At 48.8% G+C, this 19,893-nt stretch overlaps 1 protein-coding gene across 1 annotated transcript in view; it reads right to left on the bottom strand.

Annotated features, from left to right (window-relative positions):
- Window positions 1-19,893, bottom strand: part of sspo (SCO-spondin) — a 1,206,999-nt gene that overhangs the window by 956,632 nt on the left and 230,474 nt on the right. Inside the window, 3 exon segments of the mRNA XM_072468611.1 lie at window positions 4,971-5,173; window positions 13,666-13,800; window positions 16,205-16,461. Of these exon segments, the coding sequence (XP_072324712.1) occupies window positions 4,971-5,173; window positions 13,666-13,800; window positions 16,205-16,461 (595 nt within the window).

Consider the following 19,893-nt stretch of genomic DNA (forward strand, 5'->3'; position numbering starts at 1 on the left):
TCACAATATAGTGGAATTTAAAATACAGATGGAGGGTGAGAAGGTAAAATCAAGCACTAGTGTTTTGTGCTTAAACAAAGGAGATTACAATGGGATGAGAGAAGAACTAGCTAAGGTAGACTGGGAGCAAAGACTTTATAGTGAAACAGTTGAGGAACTGGAGTGCAGAGGCTGCTGGTGGGTGAGTATTGAAGTTTAAAATAACTTACCTTGCAGGAGCATCTCTTGGAGTTTCAGTGGGAGCGGAGTGCGGGGGCTGCTGCTGGGTGAGTATTGAAGTAAACACTTACCTGGTCCCGTTTCTGTTCCTCTTTTGCTGCTGTATTTTTTTAAAAATTATTTTTTAAGGCGGGAACAGGAGGTTCGACCCGCGGACTTCTGGGAAGTCCCTCACCAATAAATTCTGGTGGAGAGGAAACCCGAGACACTACACGTGTAGTGTCTCCCACCCGCCCTCCGCCTCTAACCTAATAATAAAACCCATTGGTGTGAGGTAAGTACCATATTGTATTATTATTATTATTTAAAATTTAGTTGTTAGCCAGATCTTGGTAGAAAGTTAGAGGAATGGCAGGGAAGGGAGTGCAATGTTCCTCCTGCAGGATGTTTGAGGTGAGGGATGCCGTTAGTGTCCCTGCTGATTTTACCTGCAGGAAGTGCTGCCATCTCCAGCTCCTCCAAGACCGAGTTAGGGAACTGGAGCTGGAGTTGGAAGAACTTCGGATCATTCGGGAGGCAGAGGGGGTCATAGATAGCAGCTTCAGGGAATTAGTTACACCAAAGATTGGAGATAGATGATTAATTGTAAGAGGGACTGGGAAAAAGCAGTCAGTGCAGGGATCCTGCTCTATCCATGTCTCCGAAATGGCCACAACATCGAAGTCCCAGGTACCAATCCATGCTGCCAGTTCCCCTACCTTATTTCGTATACTCCTGGCATTGAAGTAGACACACTTCAAACCACCTACCTGAACACTGGCCCCCTCCTGCGACGTCAAATCTGTGCTCCTGACCTCTATACTCTCATTCTCCCTTACCCTAAAACTACAATCCAGGTTCCCATGCCCCTGCTGCATTAGTTTAAACCCCCCCAAAGAGCACTAACAAATCTCCCCCCCAGGATATTTGTGCCCCTCAGGTTCAGATGTAGACCATCCTGTCTGTAGAGGTCCCACCTTCCCCAGAAAGAGCCCCAGTTATCCAAAAATCTGAATCCCTCCCGCCTGCACCATCCCTGTAGCCACGTGTTTAAATGCTCTCTCTCCCTATTCCTCTGATGAGAAGGGAGATTTAATAATGGGAGATGAGGAAATGGCTGAGGAACTGAACAGGTTTTTTGGGTCGGTCTTTACAGTGGAAGACACAAATAACATGCCAGTGACTGATGGAAATGAGGCTATGACAGGTGAGGACCTTGAGAGGATTGTTATCACCAAGGAGGTAGTGATGGGCAAGCTAATGGGGCTAAAGGTAGACAAGTCTCCTGGCCCTGATGGAATGCATCCCAGAGTGCTAAAAGAGATGGCTAGGGAAATTGCAAATGCACTAGTGATAATTTATCAAAATTCACTAGACTCTGGGGTGGTCCCGGCGGATTGGAAATTAGCAAACGTGACACCACTGTTTAAAAAAGGAGGTTGGCAGAAAGCGGGTACTTATAGGCCAGTTAGCTTAACTTCGGTCGTAGGGAAGATGCTGGAATTTATCATCAAGGAAGAAATAGCAAGGCATCTGGATGGAAGTTGTCCCATTGGGCAGACGCAGCATGGGTTCATAAAGGGCAGGTCGTGCCTGACTAATTTAGTGGAATTTTTTGAGGACATTAACAGTGCGGTAGATAACAGGGAGCCAATGGATGTGGTATATCTGGATTTCCAGAAAGCCTTTGACAAGGTGTCACACAAAAGGCAGCACGGTAGCATTGTGGATAGCACAATTGCTTCACAGCTCCAGGGTCCCAGGTTCGATTCCGGCTTGGGTCACTGTCTGTGCGGAGTCTGCACGTCCTCCCCGTGTGTGCGTGGATTTCCTCCGGATGCTCCGGTTTCCTCCCACAGTCCAAAGATGTGCAGGTTAGGTGGATTAGCCATGATAAATTGCCCTTAGTGTCCAAAATTGCCCTTAGTGTTGGGTGGGGCAACTGGGTTATGGGGATAGGGTGGAGGTGTTGACCTTGGGTAGGGTGCTCTTTCCAAGAGCCGGTGCAGACTCGATGGGCCGAAAGGCCTCCTTCTGCACTGTAAATTCTATGATAATCGATGATAAGATAAAGATGCATGGCATTAAGGGGAAAGTAGTAGCATGGATCGAGGATGGTTAATTAATAGAAAGCAAAGAGTGGGGATTAATGGGTGTTTCTCTGGTTGGCAATCAGTAGCTAGTGGTGTCCCTCAGGGATCAGTGTTGGGCCCACAACTGTTCACAATTTACATAGATGATTTGGAGCTGGGGACCAAGGGCAATGTGTCCAAGTTTGCAGACGACACTAAGATGAGTGGTAAAGCAAAAAGTGCAGAGGATGCTGGAAGTCTGCAGAGGGATTTGGATAGGCTAAGTGAATGGGCTAGGGTCTGGCAGATGGAATACAATGTTGACAAATGTGAGGTTATCCAATTTGGTAGGAATGACAGCAAAAGGGATTATTATTTAAATGATAAAATATTAAAACATGCTGCTGTGCAGAGAGACCTGGGTGTGCTAGTGCATGAGTCGCAAAAAGTTGGTTTACAGGTGCAACAGGTGATTAAGAAGGCAAATGGAATTTTGTCCTTCATTGCTAGAGGGATGGAGTTTAAGACTAGGGAGGTTATGCTGCAATTGTATACGGTGTTAGTGAGGCCACACCTGGAGTATTGTGTTCAGTTTTGGTCTCCTTACTTGAGAAAGGACGTACTGGCACTGGAGGGTGTGCAGAGGAGATTCACTAGGTTAATCCCAGAGCTGAAGGGGTTGGATTACGAGGAGAGGTTGAGTAGACTGGGACTGTACTCGTTGGAATTTAGAAGGATGAGGGGGGATCTTATAGAAACATATAAAATTATGAAGGGAATAGATAGGATAGATGCGGGCAGGTTGTTTCCACTGGCGGGTGAAAGCAGAACTAGGGGGCATAGCCTCAAAATAAGGGGAAGTAGATTTAGGATGGAGTGTAGGAGGAACTTCTTCACCCAAAGGGTTGTGAATCTATGGAATTCCTTGCCCAGTGAAGCAGTAGAGGCTCCTTCATTAAATGTTTTTAAGATAAAGATAGATAGTTTTTTGAAGAATAAAGGGATTAAGGGTTATGGTGTTCGGGCCGGAAAGTGGAGCTGAGTCCACAAAAGATCAGCCATGATCTCATTGAATGGTGGAGCAGGCTCGAGGGGCCAGATGGCCGACTCCTGCTCCTAGTTCTTATGTTCTTATGGCAACCTCCCACTGCCCGGTCACTCTGACCAACATGGCAACCACCCACTGCCCGGTCACTCTGACCAACATGGCAACCTCCCACTGCCCAGTCACTCTGCCCAACATGGCAAACCTCCCACTGCCCGGTCACTCTGACCAACATGGCAACCTCCCACTGCCCGGTCACTCTGACCAACATGGCAACCTCCCCACTGCCCGGTCACTCTGACCAACATGGCAACCCTCCCACTGCCCGGTCACTCTGACCAACATGGCAACCTCCCACTGCCCGGTCACTCTGACCAACATGGCACCTTCCCACTGCCCGGTCACTCTGACCAACATGGCACCTTCCCACTGCCTGGTCACTCTGACCAACATGGCACCTTCCCACTGCCCGGTCACTCTGACCAACATGGCAACCCTCCCACTGCCCGGTCACTCTGACCAACATGGCAACCTCCCCACTGCCTGGTCACTCTGACCAACATGGCACCTTCCCACTGCCCGGTCACTCTGACCAACATGGCAACCCTCCCACTGCCCGGTCACTCTGACCAACATGGCAACCTCCCACTGCCCGGTCACTCTGACCAACATGGCAACCACCCACTGCCCGGTCACTCTGACCAACATGGCAACCTCCCACTGCCCGGTCACTCTGACCAACATGGCAACCTCCCACTGCCCGGTCACTCTGACCAACATGGCAACCCTCCCACTGCCCAGTCACTCTGACCAACATGGCAACCTCCCACTGCCCGGTCACTCTGACCAACATGGCAACCTCCCCACTGCCCGGTCACTCTGACCAACATGGCAACCTCCCACTGCCCGGTCACTCTGACCAACATGGAAACCTCCCACTGCCCGGTCACTCTGACCAACATGGCAACCTCCCACTGCCCGGTCACTCTGACCAACATGGCAACCTCCCACTGCCCGGTCACTCTGACCAACATGGCAACCTCCCACTGCCCGGTCACTCTGACCAACATGGCAACCTCCCCACTGCCCGGTCACTCTGACCAACATGGCAACCCTCCAACTGCCCGGTCACTCTGACCAACATGGCAACCTCCCACTGCCCGGTCACTCTGACCAACATGGCAACCTCCCCACTGCCCGGTCACTCTGACCAACATGGCAACCTCCCACTGCCCGGTCACTCTGACCAACATGGCACCTTCCCACTGCCCGGTCACTCTGACCAACATGGCAACCTCCCACTGCCCGGTCACTCTGATCAACATGGCAACCTCCCACTGCCCGGTCACTCTGACCAACATGGCACCTTCCCACTGCCCGGTCACTCTGACCAACATGGCACCTTCCCACTGCCCGGTCACTCTGACCAACATGGCAACCTCCCACTGCCCGGTCACTCTGACCAACATGGCAACCTCCCACTGCCCGGTCAGTCTGACCAACATGGCAACCTCCCCACTGCCCGGTCACTCTGACCAACATGGCAACCTCCCCACTGCCTGGTCACTCTGACCAACATGGCAACCTCCCACTGCCCGGTCACTCTGACCAACATGGCAACCTCCCACTGCCCGGTCACTCTGACCTGGACTCACCGAGCACGGATGTGGAACGTCCTCATTGTAGACCTCGGGACAGCTCTGACTGACTCTCCAGGAATTCCCAAACCGATCGGAAGTTGCTTCTACAATCCCCTGTCGGGTAGTGAAGTCATTCTCTGTGTCTCCGTCAAAATTACCGCACAAGCCCCTCACTCGACCCCGGTGCTGTGACTCCAGTTGCACGTACACACGGGTACCTGAAAATAGCGACAAATCACAGACACCACATTCTCCAGTAATCACTCAGCTTTTGTGAAGGAGGCATTGGCACAATATTTAGAAAATTGTCACACAATCAGACAGAGTCAACATAGTTTTGTGAAAGAAAAATTGTGTTTGATAAATTTTATGAAAGCTCTTAAAGGTTGTAACAAGAAAAATGTATAAAGGGGAGCTAGTCGATGTAATGTATTTGGAGTTCTTTGAAGGAGTTACATCCGCTGTGGATAAAGGGGAACCGGGGGATGGACTATACTTAGATTTCTAGAAAGCATTTGATAAGATGCCCCATGAAAGGTTATTGTGGAAAATAAATGCTCATGGTGTGAGGGATACCATATTGGTGTGGAGTGAAGATTGCCCAACTGGCAGGGGGCAGAGTTGGCATCAATGGGTTTATTTCAGGTTGGCGTGCTGGGATCAGTGCTGGGGCCTCAATGTTTTTACATCAATGATTGGATGTAGGGACCGAAGGTGTGGTCGTGAAATTTGCTGACGACACAAAGAGAAGGAGGATAGTAAATTGTGAAGAGGGAATGAGGAGGTTACATAGGGAAGCATTCAAAATTATCAAGAAAAAGCAATAGACCTGAGGATTGGGAACAGTTTAAAATTCAGCAAAGGCAGACCAAGGGGTTGATTAAGAAGGGAAAATACAATAGGAGAGAAAGCTGGTGGGGAACATAAAAACTAACTGTGAAAGTTTCTGTGCGTATGTAAAGAGAAAAAGATTGAGAAAAACTAATGTCGGCCCCTGACAGTCAGAGACGGGGGATTCATAACAGGAACAAAGAAATGGCTGAGGAACTAAATTCTTATTTTGCTTCTGTCTTCACAAAGGGAGACATGAATAATGTACCGGAAGTTCGGGAAACACAAGTTTCAGTGAGGAGCTGAAAGAAATTAGTGTTAGTAAAGAAATGGTTTGGGGAAATTAATGGGATTGAAGGTGGATAAATCTCCAGGGCCGGATAATCTCCATCCCAGAGTACTTCAGGAAGTGGCCCTAGGGGGTGCACTTCTCCGAAATGGAGACAGAGTGTTCGCGCCGTTGGGAACACCGTCGCGATTCACGATGGCGCGCAACAGGCACGGGGACGACCGATTCTGGCCCCACAGGGGGCCAGCACGGCACTGGCCCCATGATTCTGGCCCCACAGGGGGCCAGCACGGTTCACACCGCTCCAGCCTCCTTTCCCGGTGCCAGATGTGCATCGCGCCGACCCTCGCATGCGCAGGGGACTTCTTCAGGGCACCGGCGCCGACGCAACATGGCGTGGGGGTTCAGGGGCCGGCCGCACAACCAAGTAGGCCCCGGGGGGGGGGGGGGGGGGGGGGAGGCTGGCCCGTCGATCGGTGGGCCCCGATCGCTGGCCAGACCCCATCGGAGCCCCCCCCCCCCCCCCCCCCGGGGACAGAGACGCCCCCTCCCCCCACAGGCCGCCCCCCGACCCTTCGCGCAGAGTTCCCGCCGGCAGTGACCAGGGGTGGACGGCGCCGGTGAGACTCTGCTGTTTCCGCGTGGCCGCTCGGCCCATCCAGGCCGGAGAATCGGCAGCCCCGCCGCGGACAGCTGCCCGCGGCCAGCGGCGCACCAAACGCAACGCCGCAAATGGAGCTGATTCTCTGCACCTCGGAGATTCGCGCGCCGGCGTCGGGGTGACGCGGTTACAGCCATTCTCCGGCCCGGGGCTGGGAGAATCCGCCCAGTAGATCCACTGCTGGTCATTTTCCAAACAATTTTGGACTCCGGAATGTAACCCGCGATTCAGAAAGGGAGGCAGAGAGAAAACAGGGAACGAGAGACCAGTGAGCCTAACGTCGGCAGTGGGGAAGTTGCTGGAATCCATTATCAAGGATTTCACAGCACAGCATTTGGAACGCAGGGGTGTAATCAGACAGTCAGCATGGATTTACTAAAGGGAAATCACGCTTAACAAATCTACTGGAATTCTTTGAAGATGTAACTAGTAGAGTTGACCAGGGAGAACCGGTGGATGTGGTTTATTTAGACTTTCAGAAGGCTTTCGACAAGATCTCACAGAGCAGATTAATGTGTAAAGTTAGAGTGCATGGGATTGTGGGTAGAGTCTGGAGATAGATAGACAGCTGGTTAGCAGACAGGCAGTGACTAGTGGGGTACCGCACGGCCCTGTGCTGGGACCCCAACTGTTCACATTATCACATTAATGATTTGGACGAAGGAACTAAATGTATTATCTCCAAATTTGCAGATGAGACAAAGTTGGGTGGGAGGGTGAGCTGTGAGGAGGATGCAGAGATGCTTCAGCGGGATTTGGACAGGCTGAGTGAGTGGGCACATGCAAGGCTGATGCAGTATAATGTGGATAAACGTGAGGTTATCCACTTCAGTAGCAAAAATAGGAAATCAGATTATTATTGGAATGGGAGTAAATTGAGAGAGGCGGAGACTCAGCGAGACCTTGGTGTCCTCGTGCATCAGTCGCTGAAAGTAAGCGGCAGGTACAGCCGGCAGGAAAGAAGGGAAATGGAATGTTGACCTTCGTAGCGAGAGGATTTGAGTACAGGAATAGAGATGTTTTACTGCAATTGTACAGGGCATTGGTGAGGTCACACCGGGAGTATTGTGGGCAGTTTTGGTGTCCTTATCTGAGGAAGGATGTTCTTGCTCTGGAGGGAGTGCAGCGAAGGTTTACCAGGCTGATTCCTGGGTTGGCGGGACTGTCATATGAGGAGAGACTAAGTGGGTTTGGATTAAATTCACTGGAGTTTAGAAGAGTGAGAGGGGATCTCATAGAAACTTACAGAATTCCATCAGGATTAGACGGTAGATTCAAAAAATGTTCCCGATGGAGTCCAAAACTCGGGGTCACAGTTTGAGGATAAGGGGTAAACCTTTTAGGATTGAGGTGAGGAGAAATTTCTTCACCCAGAGAGCGGTGAATCTGTGGAATTCACTCCCACAGAAAGTAGTTGAGGCGAAAACGTTGTGTAATTTGAAGAAGGAATTCGATACAGCTCTTGGGGCTAAAGGGATCGAGGGATATGGGGGGGGGGGGGGGGGCGGAGGTTTGGTCAGGGTATTGAACTTGATGATCAGCCATGATCATAATGAATGGCGAAGCAGTCTCGAAGGGCCGAATGGCCTCCTCCTGCTATTTTCTATGTATGTTTTTATATGAATAAGTTGTGAGTGGGTGAAGATCTGGAAATTGGAGAATAATGTGGGAAAATGTGAAACTGTGCATTTTTAAAAAGTAAGAAGTCTTACAACACCAGGTTAAAGTCCAACAGGTTTGTTTCGATGTCACTAGCTTTCGGAGCGCTGCTCCTTCCTCAGGTGAATGATTGTAAGACTTCTTACTGTGCTTACCCCAGTCCAACGCCGGCATCTCCACATCTTAAAAAAGCTGATTAAATGGTGAGAGATTGCCGGGCTGAGCTAGAGGGATCTGGGCATCCAAGTGCAATATTTGGAAAGTTAGACTGAAAGGAGAAGGAGTGTCGTAGCCCTGCTGGTGAGGAACGTGATCAGAGCTGTATTGAGAAATGACACAAACCCTTGAGAGCACGATGTGGAATCAGTCTGGGCAGAAATCAGAAACAGCAAAGGGACACAGTCCTTGGTAAGACTAATCTCTCGGTCCCCAAACAGACGTCCCCCATGACAATGGCATTGCTACAACAGTACTCAACACCGACAACTGCCAATCTCCAGACGCAATTCTGCAACTCATCCGCTTCATTCTGGATCACAACGTCTTCACCTTCGACACCATCTTCATCCAGACGCACGGAACAGCCATGGGGACCAAATTCGCACCCCAATACGCCAACATCTTCATGCACAAGTTTGAACAGGACCTACTCACCGCACAGGACCTTCAACCGACGTTATACACCAGATACATCGATGACATTTTTTTCCTTTGGACCCACGGCGAGGAATCACTGAAACGACTACACGATGACATCAATAAGTTCCATCCAACCATCAGACTCACCATGGACTACTCTCCAAAATCAGTTGTATTCTTGGACACACTCGTCTCCATCAAGGACGGTCACCTCAGCATTTCGCTTTACCGCAAACCCACGGATAACCTCACGATACTCCACTTCTCCAGCTTCCACCCTAAACACATTAAAGAAGCCATCCCCTATGGACAAGCGCTCCGTATACACAGGATTTGCTCAGACGAGGAGGAGCGTGACAGACATCTACAGACGTTGAAAGATGCCCTCGTACGAACGGGATATGGCACTCGACTCATCGGTCGACAGTTCCAACGCGCCACAGCGAAAAACCGGACCGACCTCCTCAGAAGACAAACATGGGACACAACCGACAGAATACCCTTCGTCGTCCAGTACTTCCCCGGAGCGGAGAAACTACGTCATCTTCTTCACAGCCTTCAACACGTCATCGATGAAGGTGAACACCTTGCCAAGGTCATCCCCACCCCCCCACTACTTGCCTTCAAACAACCGCGCAACCTCAAACGAACCATTGTTTGCAGCAAACTACCCAGTCTTCAGAACAGTGACCACGACACCACACAACCCTGTCATGGTAATCTCTGCAAGACGTGCCAGATCATCGACATGGATACCACTATTACACGTGAGAACACCACCCACCAGGTACGCGGTACATACTCGTGCGACTCGGCCAACGTTGTCTACCTCATACGCTGCAGGAAAGGATGTCCCAAAGCGTGGTACATTGGCGAGACCATGCAGACGCTGCGACAACGAATGAACGGACATCGCGCAACAATCACCAGGCAGGAATGTTCCCTTCCAGTCGAGGAACACTTCAGCAGTCAAGGGCATTCAGCCTCTGATCTCCGGGTAAGCGTTCTCCAAGGCGGCCTTCAGGACGCGCGACAACGCAGAATCGCCGAGCAGAAACTTATAGCCAAGTTCCGCACACATGAGTGCGGCCTCAACCGGGACCTGGGATTCATGTCGCATTACATTCATCCCCCACCATCTGGCCTGCAAAATCCTACCAACTGTCCTGGCTTGAGACAATTCACACCTCATTAACCTGGGGTTACCCCATCTCTGGATCTGTAAAGATTTAATCACCTGCTAATGGTCGCATTCCAAGCATTGTTTGGCATCTTTGAATTTGTCTATATATGTGTTTCTGGAACAGACCTCTTCATTCACCTGAGGAAGGAGCAGCGCTCCGAAAGCTAGTGACATCGTAACAAACCTGTTGGACTTTAACCTGGTGTTGTAAAACTTCTTACTGTGCCCAAACAGACTGATTGAGGACTTTATAAACCCGGAAATACAGGGGGTTTGGAAGAAAGGCAATAATAATGGGTGACTCTCATATGCACATCGACTGGAGGAATGAAATTAGCAAGGGGAGCGTGGAGGCAGAGTTGATTGAATGGATTCGAGGTTGTTTCCGGGAACAGTCTGTTGGGGGACCAACGAAGGAGCAGCTCGTCAGCATTTGGTATTGTGTAATGAGGAGGGATTAATTAATGACCTCACAGTTAAGAACCCTCGAGGGAAGCGTGATCATAGTGTGCAAACTGAAGTTGAAATTCTGAGGGTGAGGAAGTGGAGTCCCACACTCTGGAATTAAACAAAGGAAATGACATCGGCGTGAGGTCAGATTTGGCCGAGTGAGCAGGAAGGCTCAAAGGTTTGGCTGATGAGCAGTGGCAGCTGTTTAAGGAGATACTCAATTCCTCACAAATAAAATATATCCGAGTGAGGAAGAGAGTCGGCTAAGAGAGAAAGTTAAAGGTAAGATAAAGACCAAAACTAACAGATCGCAAAGGCCAGAGGCAGGATAGACAATGAGGAAACTTTTCAAGATCAACAAAGGATTACTAAAAACGTAATAAAAGGTAAATTATGAAAGAAAACCAGCGAAAAACATAAACAAGGCGAGCAAAAGTTTCTCTAAGTATCTAAAAGAGAAAAAAGTAGCTGAAGTGAATGTTGGTCCTTTGAAGGTCAGGACCAGGGATTTAATATTGGGGAACACAGAAATGGTAGAGATGCTAATTCAATATTTATCTCAGTTTTCCGGGTGGAGGAGACTCGTACCGTTCCCATAGTAACAGGCAAAGAACAAAGCTTCGGCCCTCCAAGCCCGTGCCGACCATGCTGCCCGACTAAACTACAATCTTCTACACTTCCTGGGTCCGTATCCCTCTATTCCCATCCTATTCATGTATTTGTCAAGATGCCCCTTAAATGTCCCTATCGTCCCTGCTTCCACCACCTCCTCCGGTAGCGAGTTCCAGGCACCCACTACCCTCTGTGTAAAAAACTTGCCTCGTACATCTACTCTAAACCTTGCCCCTCTCACCTTAAACCTATGCCCCCTAGTAATTGACCCCTCTACCCTGGGGAAAAGCCTCTGACTATCCACTCTGTCTATGCCCCTCATAATTTTGTAGACCTCTATCAGGTCTCCCCTCAACCTCCGTCGTTCCAGTGAGAACAAACCGAGTTTATTCAACCGCTCCTCATAGCTAATGCCCTCCATACCAGGCAACATCCTGGTAAACCTCTTCTGCACCCTCTCTAAAGCCTCCACATCCTTCTGGTAGTGTGGCGGCCAGAATTGAACACTATACTCCAAGTGTGGCCTAACTAAGGTTCTATACAACTGCAACATGACTTGCCAATTTTTATACTCAGTGCCCCGGTCGATAAAGGCAAGCATGCCGTATGCCTTCTTGACTACCTTCTCCACCTGTGTTGCCACTTGCGGACCTGTATATCCAGATCCCTCTGCCTATCAATACACTTCATGGTTTTCCCAGTTACTGTATATTTCCCACCTGTATTAGACCTTCCAAAATGCATTACCTCACATTTGGCCAGATTAAACTCCATCTGCCATCTCTCCGCCCAAGTCTCCAGACAATCTAAATCCTGCTGTATCCTCTGACAGTCCTCATCGCTATCCGCAATTCCACCAACCTTTGTGTCGTCTGCAAACTTACTAATCAGACCAGTTACATTTTCCTCCAAATCATTTATATATACTACAAACAGCAAAGGTCCCAGCACTGATCCCTGTGGAACACCACTAGTAACAGCCCTCCAATCAGAAAAGCACCCTTCCATTGCTACTCTCTGCCTTCTATGACCTAGCCAGTTCTGTATCCATCTTGCCAGCTCACGTCTGATCCCGTGTGACTTCACCTTTTGTACCAGTCTGCCGTGAGGGACCTTGTCAAAGGCCTTACTGAAGTCCATATAGACAACATCCACTGTCCTACCTGCATCAATCATCTTTGTGACCTCCTCCTCGAAAAACTCTATCAAGTTAGTAAGACACGACCTCCCCTTCACAAAACCGTGCTGCCTCTCACTAATACGTCCATGTGCTTCCAAATGGGAGTAGATCCTGTCTCGAAGAATCATCTCCAATAATTTCCCTACCACTGACGTAAGGCTCACCGGCCTGTAGTTCCCAGGATTATCCTTGCTACCCTTCTTAAACAAAGGAACAACATTGGCTATTCTCCAGTCCTCCGGGACATCACCTGAAGACAGTGAGGATCCAAAGATTTCTGTCAAGACCTCAGCAATTTCCTCTCTAGCCTCATTCAGTATTCTGGGGTAGATCCCATCAGGCCCTGGGGACTTATCCACCTTAATATTTTTCAAGACGCCAAACACCTCGTCTTTTTGGATCTCAATGTGACCCAGGCTATCTACACCCCCTTCTCCAGACTCAACATTCACCGAGTCCTTCTCTTTGGTGAATACTGATGCAAAGTATTCATTTAGCACCTCGCCCATTTCCTCTGGCTCCACACATAGATTCCCTTGCCTATCCTTCAGTGGGCCAACCCTTTCCCTGGCTACCCTCTTGCTTTTTATGTAAGTGTAAAAAGCCTTGGGATTTTCCTTAACCCTATTTGCCAATGACTTTTCATGACCCCTTCTAGCCCTCCTGACTCCCTGCTTAAGTTCCTTCCTACTTTCCTTATATGCCTCACAGGCTTCGTCTGTTCCCAGCCTTTTAGCCCTGACAAATGCCTCCTTTTTCTTTTTGACGAGGCCTACAATATCATTCGTCATCCAAGGTTCCCGAAAATTGCCGTATTTATCTTTCTTCCTCACAGACCTTCCGTCTGTCTCTGTCTTCACCATTGCTTCCAGACCGGCTGAGTTGATGCAGTATATTCTGGGGTCATTTTGGGATTGGTTGAGTTTGGGTTTCCGGGTGAGTTGAATCCAGGGCCGATGGTGCTTCCCACTGGACAATTCCCACCTATTTCACTCCCATCTGCGGGATTCTGGCCGGTCTCGGGTGGATTGGTGAAGGTGCACCTGGACGGGGATTAGTATTTTCCGCGTTTCACCGAGTTGGGATCCCAATTTACTTTTATTCGTCTGAGAGGGATTGGGGGGAATTTCAGCAGGTTCGTCCAATCAGACTCACATTGCTGTGAGATTCTTTACGTCAAACAGCTTCAGTTTGAACAGCACTTACCTCCGTCCCAGAGGACATACAGTCCCAAATTGGTGGTGACCGACACAAATAGACCTGCCTGATGGAGGAAGAGTCCACTCCCACTGTACGCTTTGGGCAGTTTCACTCCAGCGCCATTTATCATCACATCCTTCCCTGTGGAGATAAGAGGCACAGAATCATAATACACACGGAGTGATACAGAGCATCTCCCCCCTGTCCAATCACACCCTTTATCCTGGATTCCCTCTCCTTATTCTTCCCACTTGTCTGCATTCGATTTCACTTGCCATATATAATAATAATCGCTTATGGTCACAAGTAGGCTTCAATGAAGTTACTGTGAAAAGCCCCTAGTCGCCACATTCCGCCGCCTGTTCGGGGAGGCTGGTACGGAAATTGAACCGTGCTGCTGGCCTTGTTCAGCATTACAAGCCAGCTGTTTCTCCATCCACACAACCCTTAATCCCTTTATTCTTCAAAAAACTATCTATCTTTACCTTAAAAACATTTAATGAAGGAGCCTCAACTGCTTCACTGGGCAAGGAATTCCATAGATTCACAACCCTTTGGGTGAAGAAGTTCCTCCTAAACTCAGTCCTAAATCTACTTCCCCTTATTTTGAGGCTATGCCCCCTAGTTCTGCTTTCACCCGCCAGTGGAAACAACCTGCCCGCATCTATCCTATCTATTCCCTTCATAATTTAATACGTTTCTATAAGATCCCCCTTCATCCTTCTAAATTCCAACGAGTACAGTCCCAGTCTACTCAACCTCTCCTCGTAATCCAACCCCTTCAGCTCTGGGATTAACCTGGTGAATCTCCTCTGCACACCCTCCAGTGCCAGTACGTCCTTTCTCAAGTAAGGAGACCAAAACTGAACACAATACTCCAGGTGTGACCTCACTAACGCCTTATACAATTGCAGCATAACCTCCCTAGCCTTAAACTCCATCCCTCCAGCAATGGACAAAATTCCATTTACCTTCTTAATCACCTGTTGCACCTGTAAACCAACTTTTTGCGGCTCATGCACTAACACACCCAGATCTCTCTGCACAGCAGCATGTTTTAATATTTTATCATTTAAATAATCCCTTTTGCTGTTATTCCTACCTCACATTTGTCAACATTGTATTCCATCTGCCAGACCCTAGCCCATTCACTTAGCCTATCCATATCCCTCTGCAGACTTCCAGTATCCTCTGCACTTTTTGCTTTACCACTTATCTTAGTGTCGTCTGCAAACTTGGACACATTGCCCTTGGTCCCCAACTCCAAATCATCTCTGTAAATTGTGAACAGTTGTGGGCCCAACACTGATCCCTGAGGGACACCACTAGCTACTGATTGCGAACCAGAGAAACACCCATTAATCCCCACTCTTTGCTTTCTATTAATTAACCAATCCTCTATCCATGCTACTACTTTCCCCTTAATGCTATGCATCTTTATCTTATGCAACAACCTTTTGTGTGGCACCTTGTCAAAGGCTTTCTGGAAATCCAGATATACCACATCCATTGGCTCCCCGTTATCTACCGCACTGTTAATGTCCTCAAAAAATTCCACTAAATTAGTTAGGCACGACCTGCCCTTTATGAACCCATGCTGCGTCTGCCCAATGGGACAATTTCCATCCAGATGCCTCGCTATTTCGTCCTTGATGATAGATTCCAGCATCTTCCCTACTACCGAAGTTAAGCCAACTGGCCTATAATTACTACCTTCGAGGTCCGATTTCTTAACTCCCTTCCTCGCTCCCTGTATTCTGCTTTTAGGACCTCATCCCTTTTTTTCCTGATGTCATTTTGTCCCGATGTGGACCACGACCACTGGCTGTTCACCCCCCCCCCCCCCCCTCCAGAATGTCCTGTACCCGCTCCGAGCCAAAAGGCCCAGGATGTTTTCTTTCGAGTCGGGAAAGCTGAGGAGGGAACTGATTGAGGTTTACAAAACTATGAGGGACATAGATCGGGAAGATAATCAGGGGCAGGAGGGTTAGGGGGGATGTGAGGAAAGACCTTTTCCCCCAGAGGGGGTGGGAGTCTGGGATTCGCTGCCTGAAAGGGGGGTGGAGGCAGAGACCCTCAGAACATTGAAACAGGAGTTAGATCAGCATTTGAAATGCCCCAGCGTGCAAGGCTATGGGCCCAGTGCTGGAAACAGGACTCGGATCGGTGCTTGATGCCTGACAGACAGGATTGGCTGAATGGCCTCGTTCTGTGCTGTAAAACTCTGAACAATTCGGTCTGTCTCATAATAAGATCTTGATTCGGTCCTGAATCATCTTCCCCCTTTTGATTCCTCTCGTCACTAATTATGTTTCTCAAGGACTTTAACATTTTCTTCTCCATCAATCCGAATCTATTCTCAGTCCCTCTCTGCCCCTCTTATCCTCTTTACAGTCCGTCTCGGAGTTTCCTGTATTTACTTTGACTCTCAGATCCCGTCCACATGGTCATTTTTCCCAGCTTTCCGGCTACTAACCGACTGCAGAAAAAGACGGAATCATCTATTTTCCCCAAGTTCACACCCACTCTGTGGGCTCCACCTTACCCTTCAGAAGGTGGATAATTGTGTTTCCAATGATCACCACGACGGATTTAGTACACGTGACCCGGCTGGTTCCACACGGCACATTCTCAGCTGTAACAGTGAAGAGATTGCGGTGTTCTTCAACTAACACATAGTCACAGTCACCAAGGAAGCTGAACATCCGCCCATCAAACGTCATGTAGTGAGGGTCTCCTGTAGCAAGGCAGGTTCCAGTACATGGCCTGTTGGTGCAATGCCATTTCCGATCCCTACACACACTGACAGGAGAGAGAAAGGCCAGGGTCAAAGACACAAACACCGACAATCCAACAGACATCACAACCACACTGTGAGGTCAATGAGGGAAAGGATGGGCTTCAGAAATGAGAATCATAGAAGGAGGCCATTCGGGCCATCGAGTCTGCACTGGCCCTTGGAAAGAGCACCCCAATTAAGCCCACGCCTCCACCCTATCCCCGTAACCCAATAACCCCTCCTAACCTTTTGGACACTAAGGGCAATTTATCATGGCCAATCCACCTAACCTGCACATCTTTGGACTGTGGGAGGAAACCGGAGCACCCGGAGGAAATCCACGCACACACGGGGAGGATGTGCAGACTCCGCACAGACAGTGACCCAAGCCGGAATCGAACCTGGGACCCTGGAGCTGTGAAGCAACAATGCTAACCACTGTGCGGCCGTCATCTGGAGAAAAGTACGTTTGAGATATTTAATAGAATACTCCTCACCTTCACAGAAAGATCTGGGAATGAAAACATGAAAGGAGGGGGATAATTAGATAGTGGTGGATATTGACTGATAGGTCAGGATAGGTGGAGAGAGCAGTTAATAAAGCAGAGAGTATTCTGGGATGTGAAAAATGAAATGAAATGAAAATCGCTTATTGTCATCTTGACAAATATATGAATAGGATGGGAATAGAAGGATACGGACCCAGGAAGTGTAGAAGATTGTAGTTTAGTCGGGCAGTATGGTCGGCACGGGCTTGGAGGGCCGAAGGGCCTGTTCCTGTGCTGTACATTTCTTTGTTCTTTGTCACAAGTAGGCTTCAAATGAAGTTACTGTGAAAAGCCCCTAGTCGCCACATTCCGGCACCTGTTCGGGGAGACTGGTACGGGAATTGAACCGTGCTGCTGGCCTGCTTTCAAAGGCAGCGATTTAGCCCAGTGTGCTATAGTGATAGAGGAGTCAATAGTCAGAGGAACAGACAGGTGCTTCTGTGGCCAGGATGGTGGTGCCTCCCTGGTTCTGGGCTCAAGAATGTCTCGGACCAGTCACAGGACATTCAAATTTGTTTATTGTCACGTGTACCGAGGTACAGTGAAAAGCATTTTTCTGCGAGCAGCTCAACAGATCATTAAGTACATGAGAAGAAAAGGGAATAAAATAAAATACATAATAGGGCAACACAAGGTACACAATGTAACTACATAAGCACTGGCATCGGATGAAGCATACAGGGTGTAGTGTTAATGAGGTCAGTCCATAAGAGGGTCATTTAGGACTCTGGTGACAGTGGGGAAGAAGCTGTTTTTGAGTCTGTTCGTGCGTGTTCTCAGACTTCTGTATCTCCTGCCCAATGGAAGAAGTTGGAAGAGTGAGTAAGCCGGGTGGGAGGGATCTTTGATTATGCTGCCCGCTTTCCCCAGGCAGCAGGAGGTGTAGATGGAGTCAATGGATGGGAGGCAGGTTCGTGTGATGGACTGGGCTGTGTTCACGACTCTCTGAAGTTTCTTGCGGTCCTGGGCCGAGCAGTTGCCATACCAGGCTGTGATGCAGCCCGATAGGATGCTTTCTATGGTGCATCTGTAAAAGTTGGGAAGAATTAATGTGGACAATTGGGAGGGGGAGGGTGAACAGCCAGTGGTCATGGTGCACATTGGTAAAAAATTGGACCTCAAAGGTAAGTGATGTCAGGATTACTACCAGTGCCACGTGCTAGAGAGTAAAAATAGCAGGATAGGCTGGAGAAAAATGGTGTAGGAGAGAGGGATTCAGATTGCTGGGACATTAGGACCAGCTCTGGAGGAGGTGGGACCTGTACAAACAGGATGGGTCACACCTGGGGAGGAGCGGGGCTGATGGCTTTGTGACTGAATGTCTGGAGCAGTCACAATACAGCAGATAAATTAACAGCAGAAATAGATAAAACGGTTATGATATAGTCGCAATTCCATCGGCAGGGCAGCAGAGATCGCAGCCGAATTATTTGGGAAGGACAGACAAAAAGGCAAAGGAGGTGGGATAGAATTCTTCGTAAAGGGGGAAATCAGGCCAATAGTGAGGACGGATAAAGTCCTGGCGTGGGGACAGAAAACATTGTTGAGGGTTGTTTAGCACAGGGATAAATCACTGGCTTCTAAAGCAGACCAAGGCAGGCCAGCAGCACGGTTCGATTCCCGTACCAGCCTCCCTGAACAGGTGCCAGAATGTGGCGACTAGGGGCTTTTCACAGTAACTTCATTTGAAGCCTACTTGTAACAATAAGCAATTTTCATTTCATTTCTATTGGCCCCCAATACGGGGGCAGTAATGGGGCAGTAATGGGGCAGTAATGGGGATGTAATGGGGCAGTAATGGTATGATTGCTCAGCTTGACTTGCATTTCATAACCCAAGCTGCCTTGTCCATCCATTAATGCTTCTAAATGTACTGCTCTCATCATTTATAATAGAGAGATGTTTGCAAATGAGGAATAAGGAAAAGAACAAAGAACAAAGAACAAAGAAATGTACAGCACAGGAACAGGCCCTTCGGCCCTCCAAGCCCGTGCCGACCATACTGCCCGACTAAACTACAATCTTCTACACTTCCTGGGTCCGTATCCCTCTATTCCCATCCTATTCATATATTTGTCAAGATGCCCCTTAAATGTCCCTATCGTCCCTGCCTCCACTACCTCCTCCGGTAGTGAGTTCCAGGCACCCACTACCCTCTGCGTAAAAAACTTGCCTCGTACATCTACTCTAAACTTTGCCCCTCTCACCTTAAACCTATGCCCCCTAGTAATTGACCCCTCTACCCTGGGGAAAAGCCTCTGACTATCCACTCTGTCTATGCCCCTCATAATTTTGTATACCTCTATCAGGTCGCCCCTCAACCTCCTTCGTTCCAGTGAGAACAAACCGAGTTTATTCAATCGCTCCTCATAGCTTATGCCCTCCATACCAGGCAACATTCTGGTAAATCTCTTCTGCACCCTCTCTAAAGCCTCCACATCCTTCTGGTAGTGTGGCGACCAGAATTGAACACTATACTCCAAGTGTGGCCTAACTAAGGTTCTATACAGCTGCAACATGACTTGCCAATTCTTATACTCAATGCCCCGGCCAATGAAGGCAAGCATGCCGTATGCCTTCTTGACTACCTTCTCCACCTGTGTAGCCCCTTTCAGTGATCAGTGGACCTGTACTCCTAGATCTCTTTGACTTTCAATACTCTTGAGGGTTCTACCATTCACTGTATATTCCCTACCTGCATTAGCCCTTCCAAAATGCATTACCTCACATTTGTCCAGGTTAAACTCCATCTGCCATCTCTCCGCCCAAGTCTCCAGACAATCTAAATCCTGCTGTATCCTCAGACAGTCCTCATCGCTATCCGCAATTCCACCAACCTTTGTGTCGTCTGCAAACTTACTAATCAGACCAGTTACATTTTCCTCCAAATCATTTATATATACTACA

Source organism: Scyliorhinus torazame, chromosome 11 (genome assembly GCF_047496885.1).
Source record: "Scyliorhinus torazame isolate Kashiwa2021f chromosome 11, sScyTor2.1, whole genome shotgun sequence".
Classification (NCBI taxonomy): domain Eukaryota; kingdom Metazoa; phylum Chordata; class Chondrichthyes; order Carcharhiniformes; family Scyliorhinidae; genus Scyliorhinus; species Scyliorhinus torazame.